This window comes from Salvelinus alpinus, chromosome 5 (assembly GCF_045679555.1).
Source record: "Salvelinus alpinus chromosome 5, SLU_Salpinus.1, whole genome shotgun sequence".
Taxonomy (NCBI): Eukaryota; Metazoa; Chordata; class Actinopteri; order Salmoniformes; family Salmonidae; genus Salvelinus; species Salvelinus alpinus.
The window spans coordinates 84,374,144-84,397,901 of record NC_092090.1 but is presented as its reverse complement, the minus strand read 5'-3'; the positions used below and the strand labels follow the sequence as shown (position 1 = coordinate 84,397,901).

Below are 23,758 nucleotides of genomic sequence, written 5' to 3'. Positions count from 1 at the left end.
TGCATTTTGGAAGCTGCTCTTTTGACTACCGCTAATACTGTGTTTTTGTCTGTTATACTGCAGTGTTAAAACATTTTGTGGGCAGTACAGTATGATGCATGTTCCTGAGTAGTGCAAGGCAGTTCATTAAGGCGAGGCACCACAACCTAATATGGTATTTTCACAATTCTTTTACCAGTTGAATATAGACACCAATATAAACTTTTCTGTATTACAACTTTTCTGAAATATTTTAATACAATATGTAAATGAGGCAACTTTGTCACAACACTCCAGTACCCAACTTGTGTAGAGCAGATTGTGGATATATACCTTTTTGATTCTTTCTATCTGTAAAATAGATAGAATTGGTGCGTATTAAAAAAAAAAATTCTAGAATCAAAATTTGAAAACGTATCTCTCTAAGTCTGGAGAATATATCTAAGGATAACCACACAACATGTGGTGAATGCAGATGTTTCTGAATCTGAGAAAAAAAATTTGGCGTCTAACTTTCGGGAAATGGCAATTAAAGAGAAGTACAATGAATTTAGCCTATTTAGACCCAATCACGGTCTCTTCAAAGGTACTACTTATAGTCTAGTTTGTAACATTATCTATGAAATGGGCTTTTAAATGATGCATGATTACATGTAGTGAGTTTAGAAATTATGCATTTATGTCCATTTGAATGTGGTTAAAATTCTACAACAAAAAATTATGACGGTAGTATGATAAACATTTACATTAAGTTTGACTTTTTTTATTTCGCTTTTTGAAAGTACTAATATTAAAGGGCCGAAATACCCCAAAATATTAAAATGTACGTTAATGCAAAAAATGTCATTTCAGCCTGTGGTGCTTCGCTATAATTCATTGATTAATGGTTGCTGAAGTGTGGTTTGGTTCTTAAGTGTGCCAATGAAGTAGGAGCTCACTATTGCATTGTTACACATTATAATGTACCAGACATACGTTTAACCATGCAGGCCACCAAATGCACAATAGACATCAATTGCACAGTTCTATAAAATAACTAAACAGAACAACAACATATAGCTCTATCGTTTTCTGTGTTATCATCCAACATGTATTTTGACAATGTCCCATGTCCATAGTTGCATTTCCAAAATTTCCAATATAGTTTTTAAAGTTTTAGTTGTCGTGTCCTGTGCCAATCCTAAATGAAAAAAATGTGTGGTCAGCACTCCCCTAAGCAGGTAATGATTACATTCTTTAAATATGGGAGCTTTGCCAGTACCAAACAAACATGTCAAAGTTCAACCCCTGATCAATCCCAAATGAACCACACACAGTATATAAAGTGAATTTGGTCCAAATTAAGACGCCAAAGCTGCTGTCTGGAAGGGTGAGTAGGCTACTCTACTGCTATCTATCTCTACACTGGGAAATGTTAACTGGTAACTGGCTCTATAGCTCTGGGCCCGGTTTCCCAAAAGCATCTTAAGGCTAAGATCATCGTTAGAACCTTTGTAGGAGCATTGTTAAATCTTTGTGCTGTTTCCCAAAACTATCGTTACTAAAGTTGCACTTGAAAAAGCTTGTTATTTACTGCCTGTCTCAGAGCACTCATAGAACAGCTAAGCACGTTAGAGGTTTTTTTGCCCTTCTGTGTCACTTTATACACAGAAGATCTCTGCTAAATATAGAATCACAATGCTTATCTGTCTCTCTGTGACTGCCGATAACTTCAGAATCAAGTTGACTACAAATACAAAGTAGCCAATATGTTTGCAATTGTTACAAACAAAAATAATTTTAAGGTAAGATTTGGATGGAGAAAGCTGATCCGAGAGCAGTGCTGCCTTTCTTTCGAATCTATCAGTATAGAAAAGTATTCGGAAAGTATTCAGACCCCTTGACTTTTTCCACATTTTGTTACGTTACAGCCTTATTTTAAAATTGATTAAATCATTTTTTCCCCAAGTCAATCTACACACAATACACCATAATGACAAAGAAAAAACAGTATTTTTTGTTTTTTTTGCACATTTATTACAAATAAAAAAGTGAAATAGCACATTTACGTAAGCATTCAGAACCTTAACTCAGTACTTCGTTGAAGCACCTTTGGCAGTTATTACAGCCTCAAGTCTTCTTGGGTATGACGTTACAAGCGTAGCACACCTGTATTTGGGGAGTTTCTCCCGTTCTTCTCTGCAGATCCTCTCAAATTCTGTCAGGTTGGATGGGGAGCGTCACCGCACAGAATTTTTCAGGTCTCTCCAGGGATGTTCGAATGGGTTCAACTCCGGGCTCTGGCTGGGCCATTCAAGGACATTTAGAGACTTGTCCCAAAGCCGCTCCTGCATTGTCTTGGCTGTGTGCTTAGGGTTGTTGTCCTGTTGGAAGGTGAACCTTCGCCCCATTCTGAAGTCCTGAGCGAATTGGAGCAGGTTTTCATCAAAGATCTCTCTGTACTTTGCTCCGTTCATCTTTCCCTCAATCCTGACTAGTCTCCCAGTCCCTGCCTCTGAAAACCATACCCACAGCATGATGCTGCCACCACCATGCTTCACCGTAGGGATGGTGCCAGGTTTTTTCCAATCGTGACGCTTGGCATTCAGGCCGAAGAGTTCAATCTTGGTTTCATCAGACCAGATAATCTTGTTTCTCAGGGTCTGAGAGTCCTTTAGGTGCTTTTTGGCAAACTCCAAGCGGGCTGTCAAGTGCCTTTTACTGAGGAGTGGCTTCCGTCAGGCCACTCTACCATAAAGGAATGATTGGTGGAGTGCTGCAGAGATGGTTGTCCTTCTGGAAGTTTCTCCGATCTCCACAGAGGAACTCTGGAGCTCTGTCAGAGGGACCATCGGGTTCTTGGTCACCTCCCTGACCATGGTCCTTCTCCCCCGATTACTCACTTTGGAAGGGCGGCCAGCTCTAGGAAGAGTCTTGGGGGTTTCAAACTTCTTCCATTTAATGATGGAGGCCACTGTGTTCTTGGGGACCTTCAATGCTACAATTTTTTTTTTTTACTACCTTTCCCCATATCTGTGCCTCAACACCATCCTCTCTCGGAGCTCTAAGGACAATTCCTTCGACCTCATGGCTTGGTTATTGCTCTGACATGCACTGTCAACTGTGGGACCTTATACAGACAGGTTTGTGCCTTTCCAAATCATGTCCAGTCAATTGAATTTACCCCAGGTGGACTCCAATCAAGTTGTAGAAACATCTTAAGGATGATCAATGGAAACAGGATGCACCGGAGCTCCATTTTTTTTGTCTCATAGCAAAGGGTCTGAATACTTATGTAAATAAGGTATATTTTTATTTGTAATAAATTTGCTAACATTTCTAAAAACCTGTTTTCACTTTGTCATTATGGGGTATTGTGTGGAAATTGATGAGGAGAAATTGAATTGAATCAATTTTAGAATAAGGCTGTAATGTAACAAAATCCGAATTCACTGTAGACACATGCTCCAATGATGCACTTGGTGAACGTTATCGCTGCGTGGTGTTTTGGGAAACGCATGTTACATCGTCAGCCGTTGTAGGAACGATACATCATTAAAACAGTCGTAAGTAGGGTTGCAAAGCTACCGGTAATTTAACAAAGTCACCGGAATCTTCAGTAATTTTGTTAAATTATACTTGAATAACTTTCAAAAAATGTATTCATATTTTGTATTCATTTTTTATATATCTCTGTCCATATTGTCCATGAGTTTCTAATAGATAGACCGTATGGTTCAAGAGAAAATAGCCTAATTAATGAAAAAAGCATTTAATCAATAATGCCATTATTTTCAATTACCTCTGCAACTTGTCCAACTATTGACTTTTTTCACAACTGTCACCAGTTTCATGCCCAAAAAAATAAATAAAGGATATTTCATGCTTTTGAATACCAATGGTATTCACTAAGTTTATGGTTTATGTTTACAGCTTTGTCATTATATATTTTAAAATCATCATATTTAATTATTTCATATATTTTACATGTGTATACATACAGTATATGTCACTGGCCAGAAATTTGTGTTCCCAGATTGAATGGGTTTAGCCTATACCATTATTGGTATAGCCTATACCGTTTAGCCTATACCACTATACCATTATTGAAATGACCTCTGAATAGCGGTACATCTTCCAGATAGTGACATTAATTGTGGAATCGACACCAAATTGATTGACTAATGATACATTTTTTTACTTTGTGATAGTTGCCAAGATGAGGACAGCCCTGTGTTTGTGGATCGTTATGGGAGTGCTCTGCCCGGGAGAGGTCAGAGGTCACAAAGGTAACGGAGGTGACCGCCACCACGGTCACAGTCGCGACCATGGTGGTGACCATGACCATAGTGACAGGCGTGGCCGCGAACATGGTGACAGGCACGACCACGGTCACGGGCGCGACCATGACCATGGTGACAGGCGCGACCATGACCATGGTGACAGGCGCGACCATGACCATGGTGACAGGCGCGACCATGGTCACGGACGAGACCACTGGCATCATCATCATCATGAGTCCAGTGACAACAGCACTAAACCAGTGATCCAAGGAAACTTGGAGTTTGCTTGCAGCCTGTACAATCAGCTGGTGGCTCAGCCTGACAACCAGGGCAAGAACGTGTTCTTCTCCCCGCTGAGTGTGTCCCTGGCCCTGACCGCTCTGTCTGTGGGGGCCAAGGGTCAAACCCACCAGCAGCTTTTCACTGGTCTGGGCTTCAACAGTAGCCTACTGACCCAAGAACAGGTGGACCAGGCCTTCCAGACCATCCTCACACAGCTCAACCAGAAAATAGGTGTGAACCTGACTGTAGGAAGTGCACTTTTCATGCAAAACACCTTTACACCACGCCCCGAGTTCCTAGAGGACTTGAAGCGCTTCTACCCTTCTGAGGGTGTCACAGTGGACTTCACCAACACTGCTAAGGCCATCGATACAATCAATACATACGTGGAGGACAAGACTAAAGGCAAGATAGACAAGTTAGTCAAAGATCTGGACCCAGCCACGGTCATGTACCTCCTCAGCTACATTTACTTCAAAGGTAAGAGGATATTGCAAACTAAAAGACAAAAAACAATAATACAAACATGAAATAGGGTCCTTGAAATGAAGTAGAGTTCACTTCTTTGATGGATACAGATCTTGTGGAATCAATTCCTTCTAACTCTGTCAATATGGATTTTTTTTGTCTCTGGATGTTGTTGGTGTTATTGATGCCATTGTACCTTTGGTCTGTATCTCTAGCTGGGCCTCCCCCTCAGAAAACCACTTTTGGTCTGGTAACTTTTACTCATCACATCACACCCTGAAATGTTTTACGATTTTCTAATTCTCAAGGAAAATGGGAGATTCCATTTAACCCTGAAGACACGAAGGAGGACACATTTCATGTGGATGAAAATACCACTGTTCCGGTCCAGATGATGAGCATGATGAAGAGGTTCTCCGTCTACTACGACCAGGAGATCTCCACCAGTATCCTGCATCTCCGCTACAACAACTCAGTGTCCATGATGCTGGTGCTACCAGAAAAGGGACTCGCTGGTCTGGACGAGGTCATATGCCTCAACCACATCACCAAGTGGCACAGGTGGAAGAAGGCCAGGTATGACCTGTCTCAATCATTAAGCACCACTCATAGAACTTATAAACGTTGGGTGGGTAAAATAACCACATATCACAATCATTGCAAGTAAAACCTTCTTCCTGTCCATGTTTGTCTTTAGGGAATACCATGTGTATGTTCCCAAGTTGTCCATCACCACAACATACTCCCTCAAGGACATTCTGAGTGGAATCGGAATGCCGGACATATTCAGTGATCGAGCTGACTTCAGTGGAATATCAGAGGAACTGAAGGTGGCTGTCTCAGAGGTGGGGAAATCATTCACTCTCAGTGATTCATAAAGACATAAATATACAGGGAAACAACAGCAATACAGCAACAGCAATGCACTAACCTCTTGAGCACAACCATGTAATGACAGCCTTAATGGTGTGGTCATTTCAATTTGTAGTTTTATCCCTGCTTTTTCAAGGAACCCCTGAAAGCTCTATCTGGCTCCCCAGGGTGTCCTGGGAGAATCACTGCCCTAGAACATATCATATGTGAACCATGTGAACTAGGCCTATGTACTGTACATCAGACTGCATTGTATGGTTGTTTTCAGGTGGTGCACCAAGCCTCCTTGGATGTGGATGAGGCTGGAGCGACCGCAGCAGCTGCCACAGGTGTGGTCCTTATGCCCCTCTCCTCCCGACACACCCCTGTGTTGAAGTTCGATCGTCCATTCATGGTCTTTGTCATGGACCGGGAGACCAAGAATATTCTCTTCATGGGCAAGATCATCAACCCAGCCAACAAATAAAACCGGTGCTATGTAAAACCTGTGCTGCAGAAAACATGTGGTCTATAATCACAAATTATTAAATCCTCTGTATTCACTTTGCTGGATATTTGTACAACTATTAAATACATATCACCATTTGCTGCCAGTCTTTCTTCTTATCTTTTGGTTCTATGCCTAATAAAGCATGTTACAGAATTTGGACACATACATGTTCTTGCAACGTTCCCATGAAACGTGTCTAGAACATTAATATAATATATTCGGAGAACGAGTCAAATCACGTTCGTATCTATTCCTCAGAGATCCTAGAAGGTAACAAGACTTCACTATTTCATTAGGGGTGTGCAGTCGTGGCCAAAAGTTTTGAGAATGACACAAATATTAATTTTCACAAAGTCTGCTGCCTCAGTTTGCATGATGGTAATTTGCATATACTCCAGAATGTTATGAAGAGTGATCAGATTAATTGCAATTAATTGCAAAGCCCATCGTTGCCATGCAAATGAACTGAATCCCCAAAAAACATTTCCACTGCATTTCAGCCGTGGCACAAAAGGACCAGCTGACATCATGTCAGTGATTCTCTCGTTAACACAGGTGTGAGTGTTGACGAGGACAAGGCTGGAAATCACTCTGCCATGCTGATTGAGTTCGAATAACAGACTGGAAGCTTCAAAAGGAGGGTGGAGCTTGGAATCATTGTTCTTCCTCTGGCAACCATGGTTACCTGCAAGGAAACACGTGCCGTCATCATTGCTTTGCACAAAAAGGGCTTCACAGGCAAGGATATTGCTGCCAGTAAGATTGCACCTAAATCAACCATTTATCGGATCATCAAGAACTTCAAGGAGAGCGGTTCAATTGTTGTGAAGAAGGCTTCAGGGCACACAAGAAAGTCTAGCAAGCGCCAGGACTGTCTCCTAAAGTTGATTCAGCTGCGGGATCGGGGCACCACCAGTACAGAGCTTGCTCAGGAATGGCAGCAGGCAGGTGTGAGTGCATCTGCACGCACAGTGAGGCGAAGACTTTTGGAGGATGGCCTGGTGTCAAGAAGGGCAGCAAAGAAGCCACTTCTCTTCAGGAAAAACATCAGGGACAGACTGACATTCTGCAAAAGGTACAGGGATTGGACTGCTGAGGACTGGGGTAAAGTCATTTTCTCTGATGAATCCCCTTTCCGATTGTTTGGGGCATCCGGAAAAAAGGTGAGTGCTACCATCAGTCCTGTGTCATGCCAACAGTAAAGCATCCTGAGACCATTCATGTGGTGGGGTTGCTTCTCAGCCAAGGGAGTGGGCTCACTCACAATTTTGCCTAAGAACACAGCCATGAGTAAAGAATGGTACCAACACATTCTCCGAGACCAACTTCTCCCAACCATCCAGGAACAGTTTGGTGACGAACAATGCCTTTTCCAGCATGATGGAGCACCTTGCCATAAGACAAAAGTGATAACTAAGTGGCTCGGGGAACAAAACATTGATATTTTGGGTCCATGGCCAGGAAACTCCCCAGACCTTAATCCCATTGAGAACTTGTGGTCAATCCTCAAGAGGCGGGTGGACAAACAAAAACCCACAAATTCTGCATTGATTATGCAAGAATGGGCTGCCATCAGTCAGGATGTGGCCCAGAAGTTAATTGACAGCATGCCAAGGTGGATTGCTGTGGTCTTGAAAAAGAAGGGTCAACACTGCAAATATTGACTCTGCATCAACTTCATGTAATTGTCAATAAAAGCCTTTGACACTTATGAAATGCTTGTAATTATACTTCAGTATTCCATAGTAACATCTGACAAAAATATCTAAAGACACTGAAGCAGCAAACTTTGTGGAAATTAATATTTGTGTCATTCTCAAAACTTTTGGCCACAACTGTAGTATATCCTATAGGACACCATATTTGGTCAGAGAGCGACGCCTTCATGGCACGCCGATGACGTGGGCGGCCATCTCTTGAACAACAGCATGATATTCAGCTATGAAGTTATTAAAACTGTTTGTTTTGCAAATGTTGAACTTATAATATGACTAGTAATACTTGGAAAGCTAAATCAAAGTCCAAGTATACAGATTTGACGATATTCTTGCAGAAAAATGGAATATGAATGTGAATGTCTCCTTCATGATTTGCCCAAATGTACATGGGGACTTCACACTAAAAGTCTTGAGGATCAGTCATACTCCAAGTTATCCATCTGAAACAGGCAGAACAGGCAGGCAGGCAGAACAGTTGAAACTGGAGCAGCAGCACGGCCAGGGGGACTGGGGACAGCAAGGAGTCATCATGCAAGGTAGTCCTGAAGCATGGTCCTAGGGCTCAGGTCCTCCGAGAGAGAGAGAGAAAGAAAGAAAGAAAGAAAGAAAGAAAGAAAGAAAGAATTAGACTGTATATAGACTTTTTCTTCTGTATTATGTTTGTTTATTCCATGTGTAACTCTGTGTTGTTGTTTGTGTCGAACTGCTTTGCTTTATCTTGGCCAGGTCGCAGTTGTAAATGAGAACTTGTTCTCAACTAGCCTACCTGGTTAAATAAAGGTGGAATAAAAAATAAAATAAAAAAGAATATCCTTGCTTCAGGGCCTGAGCTACAGGCAGTTAGATTTGGGTATGTCATTTAGGCGAAAATTTAACAAAAGGGGGCTATCCCTAAGAAGTTTTAACCAATATACTGTACTATAACTCGCTTGCCAGCCAGATGAAATGTTGATTACTTTTCCTGGCTCACTCCATTGTTCGATTGGATGGGCCTGAGTAGGCTACTACATTCAGACATGGCGGGAGAAACGGTGGAGCAGGCTACTAATAGAGAGCAAGAAGAAGCATATTTTTTATAGAGAAAGGATGAAATGCACAACAGAAGAGGAGACAATACTCGAAAGGCAACACTTTTGGAAAGTGATTGATGGGTTTAGATACTACAGGTACGGACTGCTTCAAAACAGCAGTATTAACGTTATATGTATGGTTGTTAGCGCGCGAGTTAATCCACAGCAAAGTCCTTTGACCCAGACAGTGTCTGGCTAGTTTAATGGAGTAGTCACAGACTACGCTACTGTATTTGGTAACGTTTTGTATTAAGATTTTAGAAAAGAGATGACTAGCTAATGATGATGCATTGCTAGTTAAAATCGATTCCTGTATTTATATCGGGGTCTGTTTTGGCTAATTACATGTTCCTATATGTACCAAACCGAGGTGAAATGTGTTTTATATTGAATATTCGGTAGATATGTTATAGGTATATTCTAGGCATACTTTCAAGAATGCTAAATATTCCTCTCTCCTGCGGTCTGTGTGTAGGGAAACAGGCTCAATGGATTTAGCTTCTTCTGTGGATTTTATGTTGGTTTGCAACAAACGTTAATTACGGTGCATTACCTCCATCAACTGTACAGGAGTGTGGACCAGAGACAGGGAAGGTGTAAATTCTAGAAAAATAAATACATACTTCAATACTACATCCCCTTAAGATTTTAGCAGCAGTTCATTTAAGCTTGGCTCTTCAACACCATTACTCCTTACATCTAATAACAATATCGCCCTTTCCTTCCCATATTGCTGGCACTGAAAGAGAACGTGTTCTACTCAATACGGTGCATTTGGAAAGTATTCAGACCCCTTAATATTTTCCACATTTTGTTACATTACAGCCTTATTCTAAAATGGATAAAATAAAATAAAAAAGTCCCCAATCTGCACACAATACCCCATAATGACAAAGTGAAAACAGGTTTTTAGAAATTCTTGAAAATGTATTAAAAATAAAAAGTATATTCAGACCCTTTGCTATGAGAGTCGAAATTGAGCTCAGGTGCATCCTTTTTCCATTGATCATCCTTGAGATGTTTCTACAACTGGATTGGAGTCCACATGTGGTAAGTGCAATTGTTTGGACATGATTTGGAAAGGCACACATCGGCCTATATAAAGTCCCACAGTTGACAGTGCATGTCAGAGCAAAAACCAAGCCTTGAGGTTGAAGGAATTGTCCGTAGAGCTCCGAGACAGGATTGTGTTGAGGCACAGGTCTGGGGAAGGGTACCAAAAAATGTCTGCAGCATTGAAGGTCCCCAAGAACACTGTGGCCTCCATCATTCTTAAATGGAAGAAGTTTGGAACCACTAAGACTCTTCCGAGAGCTGGCTGCCTGGCCAAAGAGCAATCGGGGGAAGAAGGGCCTTGGTCAAGGAGGTGACCAAGAACCCGATGATCGCTCTGAACCTTCCATAAGGACAACCATCTCTGCAGCACTCCACCAATTAGGTCTTTATATTAGAGTGGCCTGACGGAAGCCACTCCTCAGTAAAAGGCACATGACAGCCCGCTTGGAGTTTGCCAAAAGGCACCTAAAGGACTCTGACCATGAGAAAAAAGACTCTCTGGTCTGATGAAACCAAGATTTAACTTTTTGTCCTGAATGCCAAGTGTCATGTCTGGAGTAAACCTGGCACCATCCCTACGGGGAAGCATGGTGGTGGCAGCATCATGCTGAAGGAATGTTTTTCAGCGGCAGGGCCTGGGCGACTAGTCAAGATCGAGGGAAAGATGAATGGAGCGAAGTACAGAGATCCTTGATGAAAACCTGCTCCAGAGCACTCAGGACCTCAGACTGGGGCGAAGGTTCACCTTCCAACAGGACAGCGACCCTAAGCACACAGCCAAGACAACGCAGGAGTGGCTTCGGGACAAGTCTCTGAATGTCCTTGAGTGGCCCAGTCAAAGCCCGGACTTGAACCTGATCAAATATCTCTGAAAATAGCTGTGCGGCGACATTCCCCATTAAACCTGACAGAGCTTGAGAGGATCTGCAGAGAAGGATGGGAGAAACTCTCCAAATACACGTGTGCCAAGCTTGTAGCGTCATACCTAGACTCAAGGCTGTAATCACTGCCAAAGGTGCTTCAACAAAGTACTGAGTAAATTTGAAAACATTTCTAACCTGTTTTTGCTTTGTTATTATGGGGCTTTGTGTGTAGATTGATGGGGGGGAACAATTTGATCCATTTTAGAATAACACGGAACCCAAACTGGCTGCACGCATGCGCCATCGTGCATCCATTTATTTAGCTAGCTTGCTGTTGCTAGCTAATTTGTCCTGGGATATAAACATTGAGTTGTTATTTTACCTGAAATGCACAAGGTCCTATACTCCGACAATTAATCCACACATAAAACGGTCAACCAAATCGTTTCTAGTCATCTCTCCTCCTTCCAGGCTTTTTCATCTTTGAACTTATATGGTGATTGGCATCTAAACTTTCATAGTATTACTACGCTGACCGGCAAAACAGTTCGTCTTTCAATTACCCACGTGGGTATAACCAATGAGGAGATGCTACTATAAACCAATGAGGAGATGGGAGAGGCAGGACTTGCAGCGCGATCAGCGTCAGAAATAGAAAGGACTTCTATTTTAGCCCTTGGCAACGCAGACTCTCGCGAGCAGTGTGGGTGCAATAATTGAATAACACAAATTTCTAAATTTATTTTGCAACGCTCGCGCACGCGACGCGAGCGGTGTGGTCAGCCTGTAAGGCTGTAATAACAATGTGGGAAAAGTCAAGGGGTTTGAATACTTTCCGAATGCACTGTATAGATAGATAGATAAATGCACACACACACAAAAAGTGCATTTTTGTACATCCACCCGATTTTGAATATAGAATTTTCATAGTCGCGGCGTGGCATGCTTTGTGTAAGAGCTAATGAAAATTGAAAGCAAAAAAATCTATTTTAAACTAAAAAAGAGGCAGATTTGTCTATCCTCCCCCGATTCAAAATACATAATTTTCACAGGCATGGAATGCTTTGTTTAAGAGCTATTGAAGATTTGAAATACTAAATATTATTACACAAAAAATAAAAAGGTGTGTTTTTAAAAATGTTTATATTTTTCTCTCTCCATCTGCTCCTGATTCAGAGTATACCATCTTCATAGTCATGGCATGCTTGGTTCAATAGCTATCGACGAAAGAACCAAATATCCAATAAAAAACAAATTTTACCTCTATAGCTGACCACCACCTCTGTTTATCTATAAGCTAGCAGCTAACTAGCACAGAAGCAAAGGAAGTGGAGCTAGCTAGCTCTAGAAAATAACAAAGATAAAAGATGATACTAAAACAATATGGGCTAAATTCCTGGCTGACAGAAAGACAAACATTTACATTTCAATACGGTTGCTCATGTTATTTACAAACAAGGTTATGCCTAGCCTATACAACCATGTTCACCAAGTAGAAGATGCTTAGAAAAGAAAGTGTTTTGTGGATCATTGTGTCAAGTCATTTTAAGAAGTCTGCATATTGAATTGAGTGTTTTCAAAATTAAAAAAGGCTATGAAATATAGCTAGGATTCTATTTTCCCTTATGCTTTTCTGGACTCCCTTATCCCCATCTCCTGTTCACTTAATCTCAGGATGCATGTTCAGGAACGGGTGAATTGAGCAGAGCGTCAGTTTCGGAGTCTTCCGGAGCATCATCATCAGCTGCCACTGCCCAGGGTCCTGCCCAACCTGGCCCGTATCCGGCGCAGTGTGGTCACACTCATGCTTTCTCCTACACCTCAGTTACATTAGACACTAGCCTACTAACCTTGGTTACATTAGACACTAGGCTACTTCTAGCAATCAAACTACTGGAAGGCAATCATTTTCAATGAAAGGAGGAGACAAGGAGTCATTCAACGATTTAATCACTGGCGACTAGAGAGCAGACAAAGTTGAGAGAATTCCAACTACGCAAATTATCAGTACGACTCATTCAGAGGAGGGAGGGTCTGACTTACTAGCTTTGACACTGCTGGATAGGCAAACAACAAGTTTGCTGTTTTGCACGCTGTTCGGAAGATATCAAAGATTCCATACTACAAGGTAACTTCTGGTGTAACCACCCTGTTAGTCATCCTCTTCCTCGTGGTAGGAGAAGTAGTAGGCTGCATCTAGGTGTGCAGTGCAATAAAAACATAGTAGTACAAGTATACAGAAAAAATAAATAAAATGCAACAATTCCAGTTCATATGAGGAAATCAGTCAATTTAAATAAATAAATTAGGCCCTAATCTATGCATCTGTTGGTCACAGATACCTTAAACAAAATGGGCCTCAGGACCATGTCTGTGCATTCAAAGTGCCATCGATAAAATGCAATCGTGTTTGTTCAATGGGGCACTCTGTTCACAACGTTGACATCAGCAAACCGCTTGCCCACACGACGCCATACACCCTATTTGAGGTTGTGAGGCCGGTTAGACTTCCAAATTCTCTAAAATGACGACTTATGGTAGAGAAATTAACATTAAATTCTCTGGAAACAGCTCTGGTGGACATCCCTGCAGTCAGCATGCCAATTGCACGGTCCCTCAACTACTTGAGACATCTGTTGCATTGTGTTGTGACAAAACTGCACATTTTAGAGAGGCCTTTTATTGTCTTCGGCACAAGGTGCACCTGTGTAATGATCATGCTGTTTAATCAGCTTCTTGATATGCCACACCTGTCAGGTGGATGTATTATCTTGGCAAAGGAGAAGTGCTCACTAACAGGGATGTAAACAAATTTGTGCACAATTTGAGAGAAATTAGCTCTTTCTGGGATCTTATTTCAGCTCATGAAACATGGGCCCAACACTTTACATGTTGCGATTTATATTTTTATTCAGTGTAGTTGGAGGTGCTGCAGATGTTTTTCTATTCTAGTATACCGCACAGCACAAAATTCACTAATTATTGTATTAGTGGAAATTATATTTAGTATAGATCTTAGATACATTTTCTGCCATGATCCTTTCATCATTGGATGCATTTGAGGAGTTAAAGTGAATCTGTTTTTCTGTCCAAGATGACCTGAGGAAGGTGCGTACATCCTCCATGTTCGACATAGACAAGCTCAAATCCACCATTAAGCAGTTTGTGCGTGACTGGAGTGAGGCGGGTCCAGGCTGAGAGAGACTCCTGCTACCTGCCCTTCATCAAAGAGATCCAAAGACTCTTTCCAAGCAAAAAGTGGTGAGCGCACACCGTCTTGAAATCGAACTCAGTTGTGTGATTTTGTATTCTGAATTGTGTGTATTCTGTCAGTGATGGCATGGTTGTTTCTGTAGTGATGTGTCTAAGGTGAGCGTGCTGGTTCCGGGGGCAGGGCTTGGTCACTTGGCATTGGAAATCGCTAATCTGGGCTACGCCTGCCAAGGGCTACGCCTGCCAAATATAATAACGAATGGAGCTTCTTCATGCTCTTCTCCTCCAACTTTGTCCTCAACAGGTAACACACACCCTCAGCCCTCATTTAAGCCTAGCATATAATGCAATAATTCAGTCCTTGCATATGTTGCACCATGTGTCATTTAATGATTGAGTGGGCCAAATCAATTGCCTAGCATATAAAATTAGCCCCATGCAATCCTCTTCGGGAAAAAAATAAATAAATGTTGATCATTTTCTCACACTACTGTTGTTCAGCTTATCTAACTTTCCTCTGTTCTGTCCTTCCTCCTTCTTGATGTGTGAAAAGGTCAACTCCATGACCCTGTACCTGTGGATCCACCAGTTTAGCAACAACAAGAGGTCATCTGACGTCTACCCCCAGAGCCTGCCTCCAAACTCTGACTTGTCCATGGTGGCCAGGGACTTCCAGGAGGTCTTCACAGAGCCTAGTGAGTGGTGAGCCCCACACAGGCTGTCTGAAAGATCAACAAGAGCATTAAGTGATCAGGGCCTGTATACACAAAGCGTCTCAGAGTAGGAGTGCTGATTTAGGATCAGATCCCCCGTCTTATTCAGAATCTAAAAGGCTAAACTGAGCCTAGATCAGGACTCCTGCTCTAAGACACAGGCCCTGTGAATATGGGCCCTGGCCCTTGTGTCTCTCAGGTTATGTCAATTGTCCATGTATTGGGAGTAGTCAACGGTGAAAGTGAGCACTCTACACTAGACACATAAATGATTTGTATAACCTGTGTTGGTTTGTTTTAGCAATGATAGAATGAGGTGAAATGAGTATCATTGTGGTCTTCCTTCTCAGACACCTGGGACTGTGTGGCTACCTGCTTCATCGGCACGGCGCACAATGTCATCGACTACGTGGAGACCATCTGGAACATTCTCAAACCTGGAGGTGTGTGGATCAATCTTGGTGAGTGACCATTGTTTCAACAGACCTCCTTACTGACCAGTGAAAGAGGTTCCCTTTTATTCTACGCATTTTTTGGTGCAGTTGGCGTTTTAACTTACTGGTAGTGAGTCGTATACTGTATGTATACTTTTACCAAAGCTGCAATTCCTCCCTTTCCTCTAGGCCCGCTGCTGTACCACTTTGAGAACATGGCCAACGAGCTCTCCATTGAGCTCAGCTACGAGGACGTCAGGGTGGCCATTTTTAAAATATGGATTCCATTTGGAGGTAAAGCAAAAATATATATATATAAATCAGGTGTACAGATCGGAGGAATAAAATGAACTACTACTATAGTTTACAGTAAAGAATAAAACATTTTCTTCAGTTAACGTTGTTTTGACAATCCTCCGTGGGCCTAAAACACCCTGGGTGTTTCTCAAAATGCATACTGCCGTGCTCCGAGCATGCAAATTGGAGCACGGGAGGGTCGGAGTATGAGTCCAAATCAAAGTATACGAAATGGAGAACGGAGAGCAGTTCTCAAAAGCGTATTTCGTTTGTATATATTTTGAAGCATGCATCGATGCAAGCTTCAACGGAAAGTATGCGAAGAAATAACACGTAACCACGTCAAAAATCTATTGAAATCAATGGCTGGCCATTATTTGAGAGAAAATACACTCCGACTTCGGAATAAAATGTTGCCTATTCACATATGTTGCCTGACTACAATATTTTATCTTGATACATTAATAAATAGTGTTCATTTTGGCATGTTTACCTGCCTACGTACCGTAGATCGCAATCCCATAAGTCAAAAGGGCTAACTGGCTAGCTACTACTGGTAGCTAGCCACAAATAATTGTTAGCTAGCTACCCACAAATAGTTGACATAATGTTAAACTCTATATTTAAAAATATATTTTACCCCGTTTTTGTGATATCCAATTGTCTCATCACTGCAATGCGAGACTCGGGAAAGGCGAAGGTCAAAAGCCGTGCGTCCTCTGAAACCCAACACAACCAAGCCGCACTTGGCACAATGCCCAATTAACCCGGAAGCCAGCCGCACAAATGTGTCGGAGGAAACACCATGCACCTGGCGACCCTGCACCCAGTCCGCCACAGGAGTCGCTAGTGCGCGATGGGACAAGGACATCCCTGCCGGCCAACCCCTCCAATAACCTGGACGACACTGGGCCAAATTGTGCGCCACCCAATGGGTATCCCGGTCGTGGCCGGCTGCGACAGAGCCTGGACTTGAACTCAGAATCTCTAGCGGTACAGCTAGCACTGTGATGCAGTGCCTTAGACCATTACCCACTCGGGAGGACCTGGTTAGCTACATTATTACAATTCACATATAGCTAGCTGATAGTTATTAAGTAAACCGGTTACATTATGTATATCTTGTTTCGTCTCTATTGCCATTGTCCTGTCTGGAAGGCAGTTCAGTGAATGGGTAAGTCAATAGGGATAACTAGCTAGCCACAAAGAATTGGTAGCTACCCACGAAAAATGTACATCTATCTTGCATAACATTTAGTTTTAGGTCATTCTTGCCTGTTTATCTAGCTGGCTAGCTAGATTATTATGATTAACATATCCAGCTGATAATTCTGAAATAAAACGTTTGCTTTGTGTATATCTTGTTTCGTCTATTGTTGGCATTGTCCTGGCTGGAAGAAGGTTCAGTGAATGGGGAGGTGAGGTAATAGTTGGGGGAGTGCGAGTGCTTCTCAAATGTAATGTTTTATGAATCCTCCTCACGAGCGCACTCAAGAGGATGTCTTCGCAGAATGCACTCGGAGCATGAAAGTGTGAAGCACGGTAGTATGCATATTGAGAAACACTGTGTCTTTCACTGCAGGTGGAGAGAGAGTCTGTCCCCACCACCTACACTAAGAATTATCAGTCCATGCTGAAGTACCTGTATGACTGTGTTTTCTTCGTGGCACGGAAACCTGACCATCTGAATGCCAACGGGCTCCAGGTGGTCTACGAGAACAGACTGGAAGCGTTGCCACGGCGAGAGAGCTGTGGCAGTCTAACGTGACATTACAGCGCAACGACCGATTGGCTGCCGTCGAGAGCATAAAAAAAAAAGAGTAAGATGACAGAAACACAAGACAATGGAAAGATTTGCTTTAAATGTGCTTATTTTCTATATCTCATTGCCGGGAACTCCCCGATCACCTTATGTCCAAGCCTTTGAGATTGAGACGGACACCTATAATGGACTGAAATGACTACATCATTCAGCCCTTGGACTGTTTGTCTTCAGTTTGATGTAAGGTGACGTCTCCATGCTGACCTGATGTGGTTGCATGCGTGTTAGACCCGCCTCTACAGCTTCCCAATGTATTTATTTTGTAAAATACAGTGACCAACTGGCTATTTATAGTACTTTCTCACTGGGAAAAGTCAGTTGCTGGAGTTGGTAATACTGAGGGTCGGACAAAGTTGTATGATTTGAATTTCAGCATTACAAACTGGATCTAGCTACTGCCTCACGTAACAATAAAGGAAAACACAATTTAAGAAAAAAATGTAGTTGACATTTTAGTCTAATTTTGAATGGTATTGTTCATGATGCAATTCAAGTTTATTTGATCAAGAAGGAGATCTATTTAGAATTAATCTCCTATATTTCCTCTGTTTGCAGCTAGACAGAAATCAGTTGAAGCATTATGACCAACTATGATCAATGTAATTATTCTACAACAATTCCCTTTTGTCAATTACTGTCTGAAGACTATACAGCCAGGTAGATCTAGAAGTTACAGACGATAAACATCAGTGGTGAATCCTTTATCGTATCAATAAAATTGGTACACAGCACATGAAAGGGAGATTCCATAGTTGTATATAATTAACGGGAGATCTGATTGTCCCAATGTCCATGTACAGTGGGGAGAACAAGTATTTGATACACTGCCGATTTTGCAGGTTTTCCTACTTACAAAGCATGTAGAGGTCTGTAATTTTTATCATAGGTACACTTCAATTGTGAGAGACGGAATCTAAAACAAAAATCCAGAAAATCACATTGTATGATTTTTAAGTAATTAATTTGCATTTTATTGCAAGACATAAGTATTTGATCACCTTCCAACCAGTAAGAATTCCGGCTCTCACAGACCTGTTAGTTTTTCTTTAAGAAGCCCTCCTGTTCTCCACTCATTACCTGTATTAACTGCACCTGTTTGAACTCGTTACCTGTATAAAAGACACCTGTCCACACACTCAATCAAACAGACTCCAGCCTCTTCACAATGGCCAAGACCAGAGAGCTGTGTAAGGACATCAGGGATAAAATTGTAGACCTGCACAAGGCTGGGATGGGCTACAGGACAATAGGCAAGCAGCTTGGTGAGAAGGCAACAACTGTTGGCGCAATTATTAGAAAATGGAAGAAGTTCAAGATGACGGTCAATCATCCTCGGTCTGGGGCTCCATGCAAGATCTCACCTCGTGGGGCATCAATGATCATGAGGAAGGTGAGGGATCAGCCCAGAACTACACGGCAGGACCTGGTCAATGACCTGAAGAGAGCTGGGACCACAGTCTCAAAGAAAACCATTAGTAACACACTATGCCGTCATGGATTAAAATACTGCAGCGCACGCAAGGTCCCCCTGCTCAAGCCAGGGCATGTCCAGGCCCGTCTGAAGTTTGCCAATGACCATCTGGATGATCCAGAGGAAGAATGGGAGAAGGTCATGTGGTCTGATGAGACAAATTGAGCTTTTTGGTCTAAACTCCACTCGACGTGTTTGGAGGAAGAAGAAGGATGAGTACAACCCCAAGAACACCATCCCAACCGTGAAGCATGGAGGTGGAAACATCATTCTTTGGGGATGCTTTTCTGCAAAGGGGACAGGACGACTGCACCGTATTGAGGGGAGGATGGATGGGGCCATGTATCGCGAGATCTTGGCCAACAACCTCCTTCCCTCAGTAAGAGCATTGAAGATGGGTCGTGGCTGGGTCTTCCAGCATGACAACGACCCGAAACACACAGCCAGGGAAACTAAGGAGTGGCTCCGTAAGAAGCATCTCAAGGTCCTGGAGTGGCCTAGCCAGTCTCCAGACCTGAACCCAATAGAAAATCTTTGGAGGGCGCTGAAAGTCCGTATTGCCCAGCGACAGCCCCGAAACCTGAAGGATCTGGAGAAGGTCTGTATGGAGGAGTGGGACAAAATCCCTGCTGCAGTGTGTGCAAACCTGGTCAAGAACTCCAGGAAACGTATGATCTCTGTAATTGCAAACAAAGGTTTCTGTACCAAATATTAAGTTCTGCTTTTCTGATGTATCAAATACTTATGTCATGCAATAAAATGCAAATTAATTACTTAAAAATCATACAATGTGATTTTCTGGATTTTTGTTTTAGATTCCGTCTCTCACAGTTGAAGTGTACCTATGATAAATATTACAGACCTCTACATGCTTTGTAAGTAGGAAAACCTGCAAAATCGGCAGTGTATCAAATACTTGTTCTCCCCACTGTATATGAAGGACTGTCCTAATCAATTGAATGCCCTATTTGGCCATCTCAATAATGCTTTCTCAAGCAACATGGCCTCTATCAGGTGGTGTGAAAGGAAGGCCTGGAAAATCACCCACTTCATTTGCTTACACACACACTCATACTGACTACACATACAATCATCATACATGCTGCTTCATATATGCTGCTGCTACTCTGTTTATCATATATCCTGATGCCTACTCACCATTTTTACATTTACATTTAAGTCATTTAGCAGACGCTCTTATCCAGAGCGACTTACAAATTGGTGTCCCTATATATTACACCTACCCCTACCACTCCAGTATCCCTGCACATTGTAAATATGGTATTGGCACTGACCCTGGAACTGAGCCTCTGTATAGCTTATTTACTTTCATGTTCATATAATTTCTATTTATCGTGTGTTTTGGTTCTACTTGACTTTTTGAAATAAATATATTCCTACTGATATTTATTAATGCATTGTTGGTAAAGCTCAAGCAAAAAATACATTTCACTGTACGTGTGCACGTGACAAACTTGAAACGGTAGGTGGAGCAATATTTTCTAGCTGGAATCCTTGGGACATCCTTACCCAATTTAAATGTAAAATGTTTAGGGTGGGGTATTCAACTGTTACCCTACGAGGTCCGACTGGAGGCAGCTGGTTTTCTGTTCTACCTGATAACTCATTTCACCCACCTGCCATCCAATGTCTAAACTAGTCCCTGATTAGAGGGGAACAATGAGGGGGAAAAATACAGTGGAACTGGTTCAGAGTTGCGTTTGAGGTGAGTAGCACACAGACTGTAAAAATAAGGTTCAAGGTATGAACGTCCCAATGATACCAGATAGCACTAACCCTGTTGGTGCGGAGAAGAGCCTTGATAGTGGTGGGCGGGAACAGGATACATCCTCTCATTGGTTTCCACAAGATAAGACAGCCACAAAGTCAAAATTGGCTGTATCGTAACATTTCATGAAAACAAATGTGATTTTAGTTGTTAATATACAGTTAGCAGTGTGGTTAAGGTTCGTTTTAAAATCAGATTTTAAATTGTAGAAATAGGCGGGGTTTATGACTTTGTTAACGAGTGAAAACCACTCTCATTGGCCAGACCGCGTGTGTGTAATTTACACAGTAAGTGGTGCGCGGCTCAGTCAAAACATTGATGATACCTGTTGTTGATGCTTGAAAGATTCCACGCAAAACTTATCTGGCACTCTGAAATATTTGGACAACGTGTACTCATGACGAAAAGGCGAGCTGAAGACGTTTTGTTACACGACACGCCTGTTAAAAGATCATGTTTTCGTCCACTTGACACATTTGATACGCAGTTAGAAAGCATGGCTGCAGCCGGGTGCGTGAGTCCGCCATCTCTGCTCGCTTTGTTGGGGAGACGCTGCAAAAAGAGACCGTATTATTTCGAAGATCAGGAGGAACATCAAGAAACACTTAAACTTCGCAAGCTGTCAAATAGTGAGCATCGGGTCAGTGCGCCACAGAGTGTGCTGGTAAAAAATTCTGGAAGTTTCCGAGAGAGTGCATCTGCGAACTCTGGTTGCTCAACGGTGACCTCTAAGAAACGTGCACGAGATAACACTGTCACAAGATACGATGCTCCAAGGATTGTAAGTACATATATGTTACTGCTGCCTAGAAAGTGTATACTGGAACAAACTGCACAAGGTTGAAATTGTTGTAATCAACATCCATTGAGCGCAATACTTGAGGTGTCCACAAGATGTTGAACGTTGTATTTTTTCAGTACCCATTCTTCCTTTCAAACCATGTCACTAATTAAGTTCTTAAGTCACCACTACAACAGTTTCTTGTTTATTTTCCATTAATTAATTATTAAACGCTCTCCCTCTTCACCTCTAGGTCACACACAAAGATGATGATGGCAATGACCTATGCACTTTCAACTCATTCCAGTACTGGAGGGTCCCTCTACCTGAGCTCGACATTTCACTCCTTCAGAATGGAAACCTCTCTGGATCAAATGGAGAACCCCCTGCCAAAGAATTATCCTGTGAAGACATGGAGTCATAAATATTAATTCATGGTCTGCCCACCATGGAACTCTTATATGAGAGGTGGCCACCAGTGGAGGCTGGTGGGAGAAGCTATAGGAGGACTGGCCTTTTGTAATGGCTTGAATAGAATTAATGGAACGGAGTCAAACGTGGTTTACATGTGTCTGATACCATTCCATTCCAGCCATTACAAGGAGTCTGTCTTCCTATAGCTCCTCCAACCAGACACACTGCCCATCAGAGCCATAGCTTTAGATCTATACTGTGTAGACCATGGGGTTCTCAAAGTGGGGTACGTGGACACCTGGCCAGATCTCAAAATATATACTGAATATTACATTTGAACCTTAAACGTTATAAAATTAATATTACAAACAACATATTAAATTGCTTTTGGTCAAAGGATCTGTTGAATAAGTTTAAAGTGTGTAATACAGTGTGATATTATTAATCTACAATTGATGTTCTTAACCCTGGGCAACATGGGCCTGGGAGGCTCACAGGGATATTGGTATCCACAGTACTCCATAAATAATCAATTTGTCAACTCCATACTATTCCCCCAAATTTGTTTTGACATGAATGCACTGTAATTTAAGCTTTAAATCCGCAACGTTACCTCTCTGCCTCATGGCAAAATTGCAGCATATTATCTTTAAAGCTGCAACAACAAAACATCTCTGCCCATGATACAATTTGTAGATTTGCAGGAAATTTGCTTTAAAACTGCAACATTTTCGCTCTTTCACCTGGCCTGAGACACTAACTCTGAAATCTGGCTACATGGTTATTGTACCTGCTTTGAACACAAGGATAGAGCTACATGTACAGTGCATTCGGAAAGTATTCAGACTCCTTGGTTTTTTCCCACATTTTGTTAAATTACAGCCTTATTCTAAAATGTATTAAATAATCCCCCCCCTTTTCAATCTACACACAATACACATAATAACAAAGCAAAAATAGTTTTTTAGCAAATTTCTGAAAAATAACTGAAATATCATATTTACATAAGTATTTAGACCCTTTACTCAGTACTTTGTTGAAGCACCTTTGCCTGTGATTAGAGGCTTGAGTATGCCGCTACCAGCTTGGCGCGCCTGTATTTGGGGAGTTTTATCCCATTCTTCTCTGCAGATCCTCTCAAGCTCTGTCAGGCTGGATGGGGAGTGTGACAGCAGCTATTTTCAGGTCACTCCAGAGATGGTTGATCGGGTTCAAGTCCGGGCTCTAGCTGGGCCACTCAAGGACATTCAGAGACTTGTCCCGAAGCCATTCCTGCGTTGTCTTGGCTGTGTGCTTAGGGTCGTTGTCCTGTTGGAAGGTGAACCTTCACCCCAGTCAGGTCCTGAGCACTCTGGAGCAGGTTTTCATCAAGGATCTTTGTACTTTGCTCTGTTAATCTTTCCCTCGATCCTGACTAGTCTCCCTGTCGATGAAAAATATCCCCACAGCATGATGCTGCCACCACCATGCTTCACCGTAGGGATGGTGCCAAGTTTCCTCCAGACGTGAGGCTTGGCATTCAGGACAAAGAGTTCAATCTTGGTTTCATCAGAGCAGAGATTCTTGTTTCTCATGGTTTGAGAGTCCTTTAGGTGCCTTCTGTCAAACACCAAGCGGGCTGTCGTGCATTTTACTGAAGAGTGGCTTCTGTTGGGCCACTCTACCATAAAGGCCTGATTGGTGGAGTGCTGCTGATATGGTTGTCCTTCTGGAAGGTTCTCCCACCTCCACAGAGGAACTCTGAATCTCTGTCCAAGTGACCA

The 23,758-nt window shown here is 42.2% G+C and overlaps 2 protein-coding genes and 1 pseudogene across 2 annotated transcripts; all 3 read left to right on the top strand.

The window, feature by feature from the left end:
• Positions 1–1,235: 1,235 nt before the first annotated feature.
• LOC139577078 (alpha-1-antitrypsin-like) lies at positions 1,236–6,450 on the top strand. The gene is made up of 5 exons (XM_071403841.1): positions 1,236–1,348; positions 4,170–5,003; positions 5,300–5,567; positions 5,689–5,836; positions 6,133–6,450. The coding sequence occupies exons 2-5, from the start codon at positions 4,178–4,180 to the stop codon at positions 6,328–6,330; spliced, it is 1,440 nt and encodes a 479-aa protein (XP_071259942.1). The 5' UTR covers positions 1,236–1,348; positions 4,170–4,177; the 3' UTR covers positions 6,331–6,450.
• Positions 6,451–9,057: 2,607 nt separating this feature from the next.
• On the top strand, positions 9,058–18,278 carry LOC139577076 (carnosine N-methyltransferase-like; annotated as a pseudogene).
• Positions 18,279–20,950: 2,672 nt separating this feature from the next.
• Positions 20,951–22,394, top strand: LOC139577075 (uncharacterized). Its single transcript, XM_071403840.1, has 2 exons — positions 20,951–21,581; positions 21,835–22,394. Exons 1-2 carry the CDS (start codon positions 21,135–21,137, stop codon positions 22,003–22,005), a joined length of 618 nt encoding a protein of 205 aa, XP_071259941.1. The 5' UTR covers positions 20,951–21,134; the 3' UTR covers positions 22,006–22,394.
• The last annotated feature ends 1,364 nt before the right edge of the window (positions 22,395–23,758 follow it).

Coding starts and splice junctions, on each gene's coding strand:
- LOC139577078 (XM_071403841.1), top strand. CDS start 4,178: ATGAGGACAGCCCTGTGTTTGTGGATCGTTATGGGAGTGCTCTGCCCG. Junction 5,004..5,299: donor CAGCTACATTTACTTCAAAG/GTAAGAGGATAT, acceptor CTAATTCTCAAG/GAAAATGGGAGATTCCATTT. Junction 5,568..5,688: donor CACAGGTGGAAGAAGGCCAG/GTATGACCTGTC, acceptor GTTTGTCTTTAG/GGAATACCATGTGTATGTTC.
- LOC139577075 (XM_071403840.1), top strand. CDS start 21,135: ATGCTTGAAAGATTCCACGCAAAACTTATCTGGCACTCTGAAATATTT. Junction 21,582..21,834: donor GATACGATGCTCCAAGGATT/GTAAGTACATAT, acceptor CTTCACCTCTAG/GTCACACACAAAGATGATGA.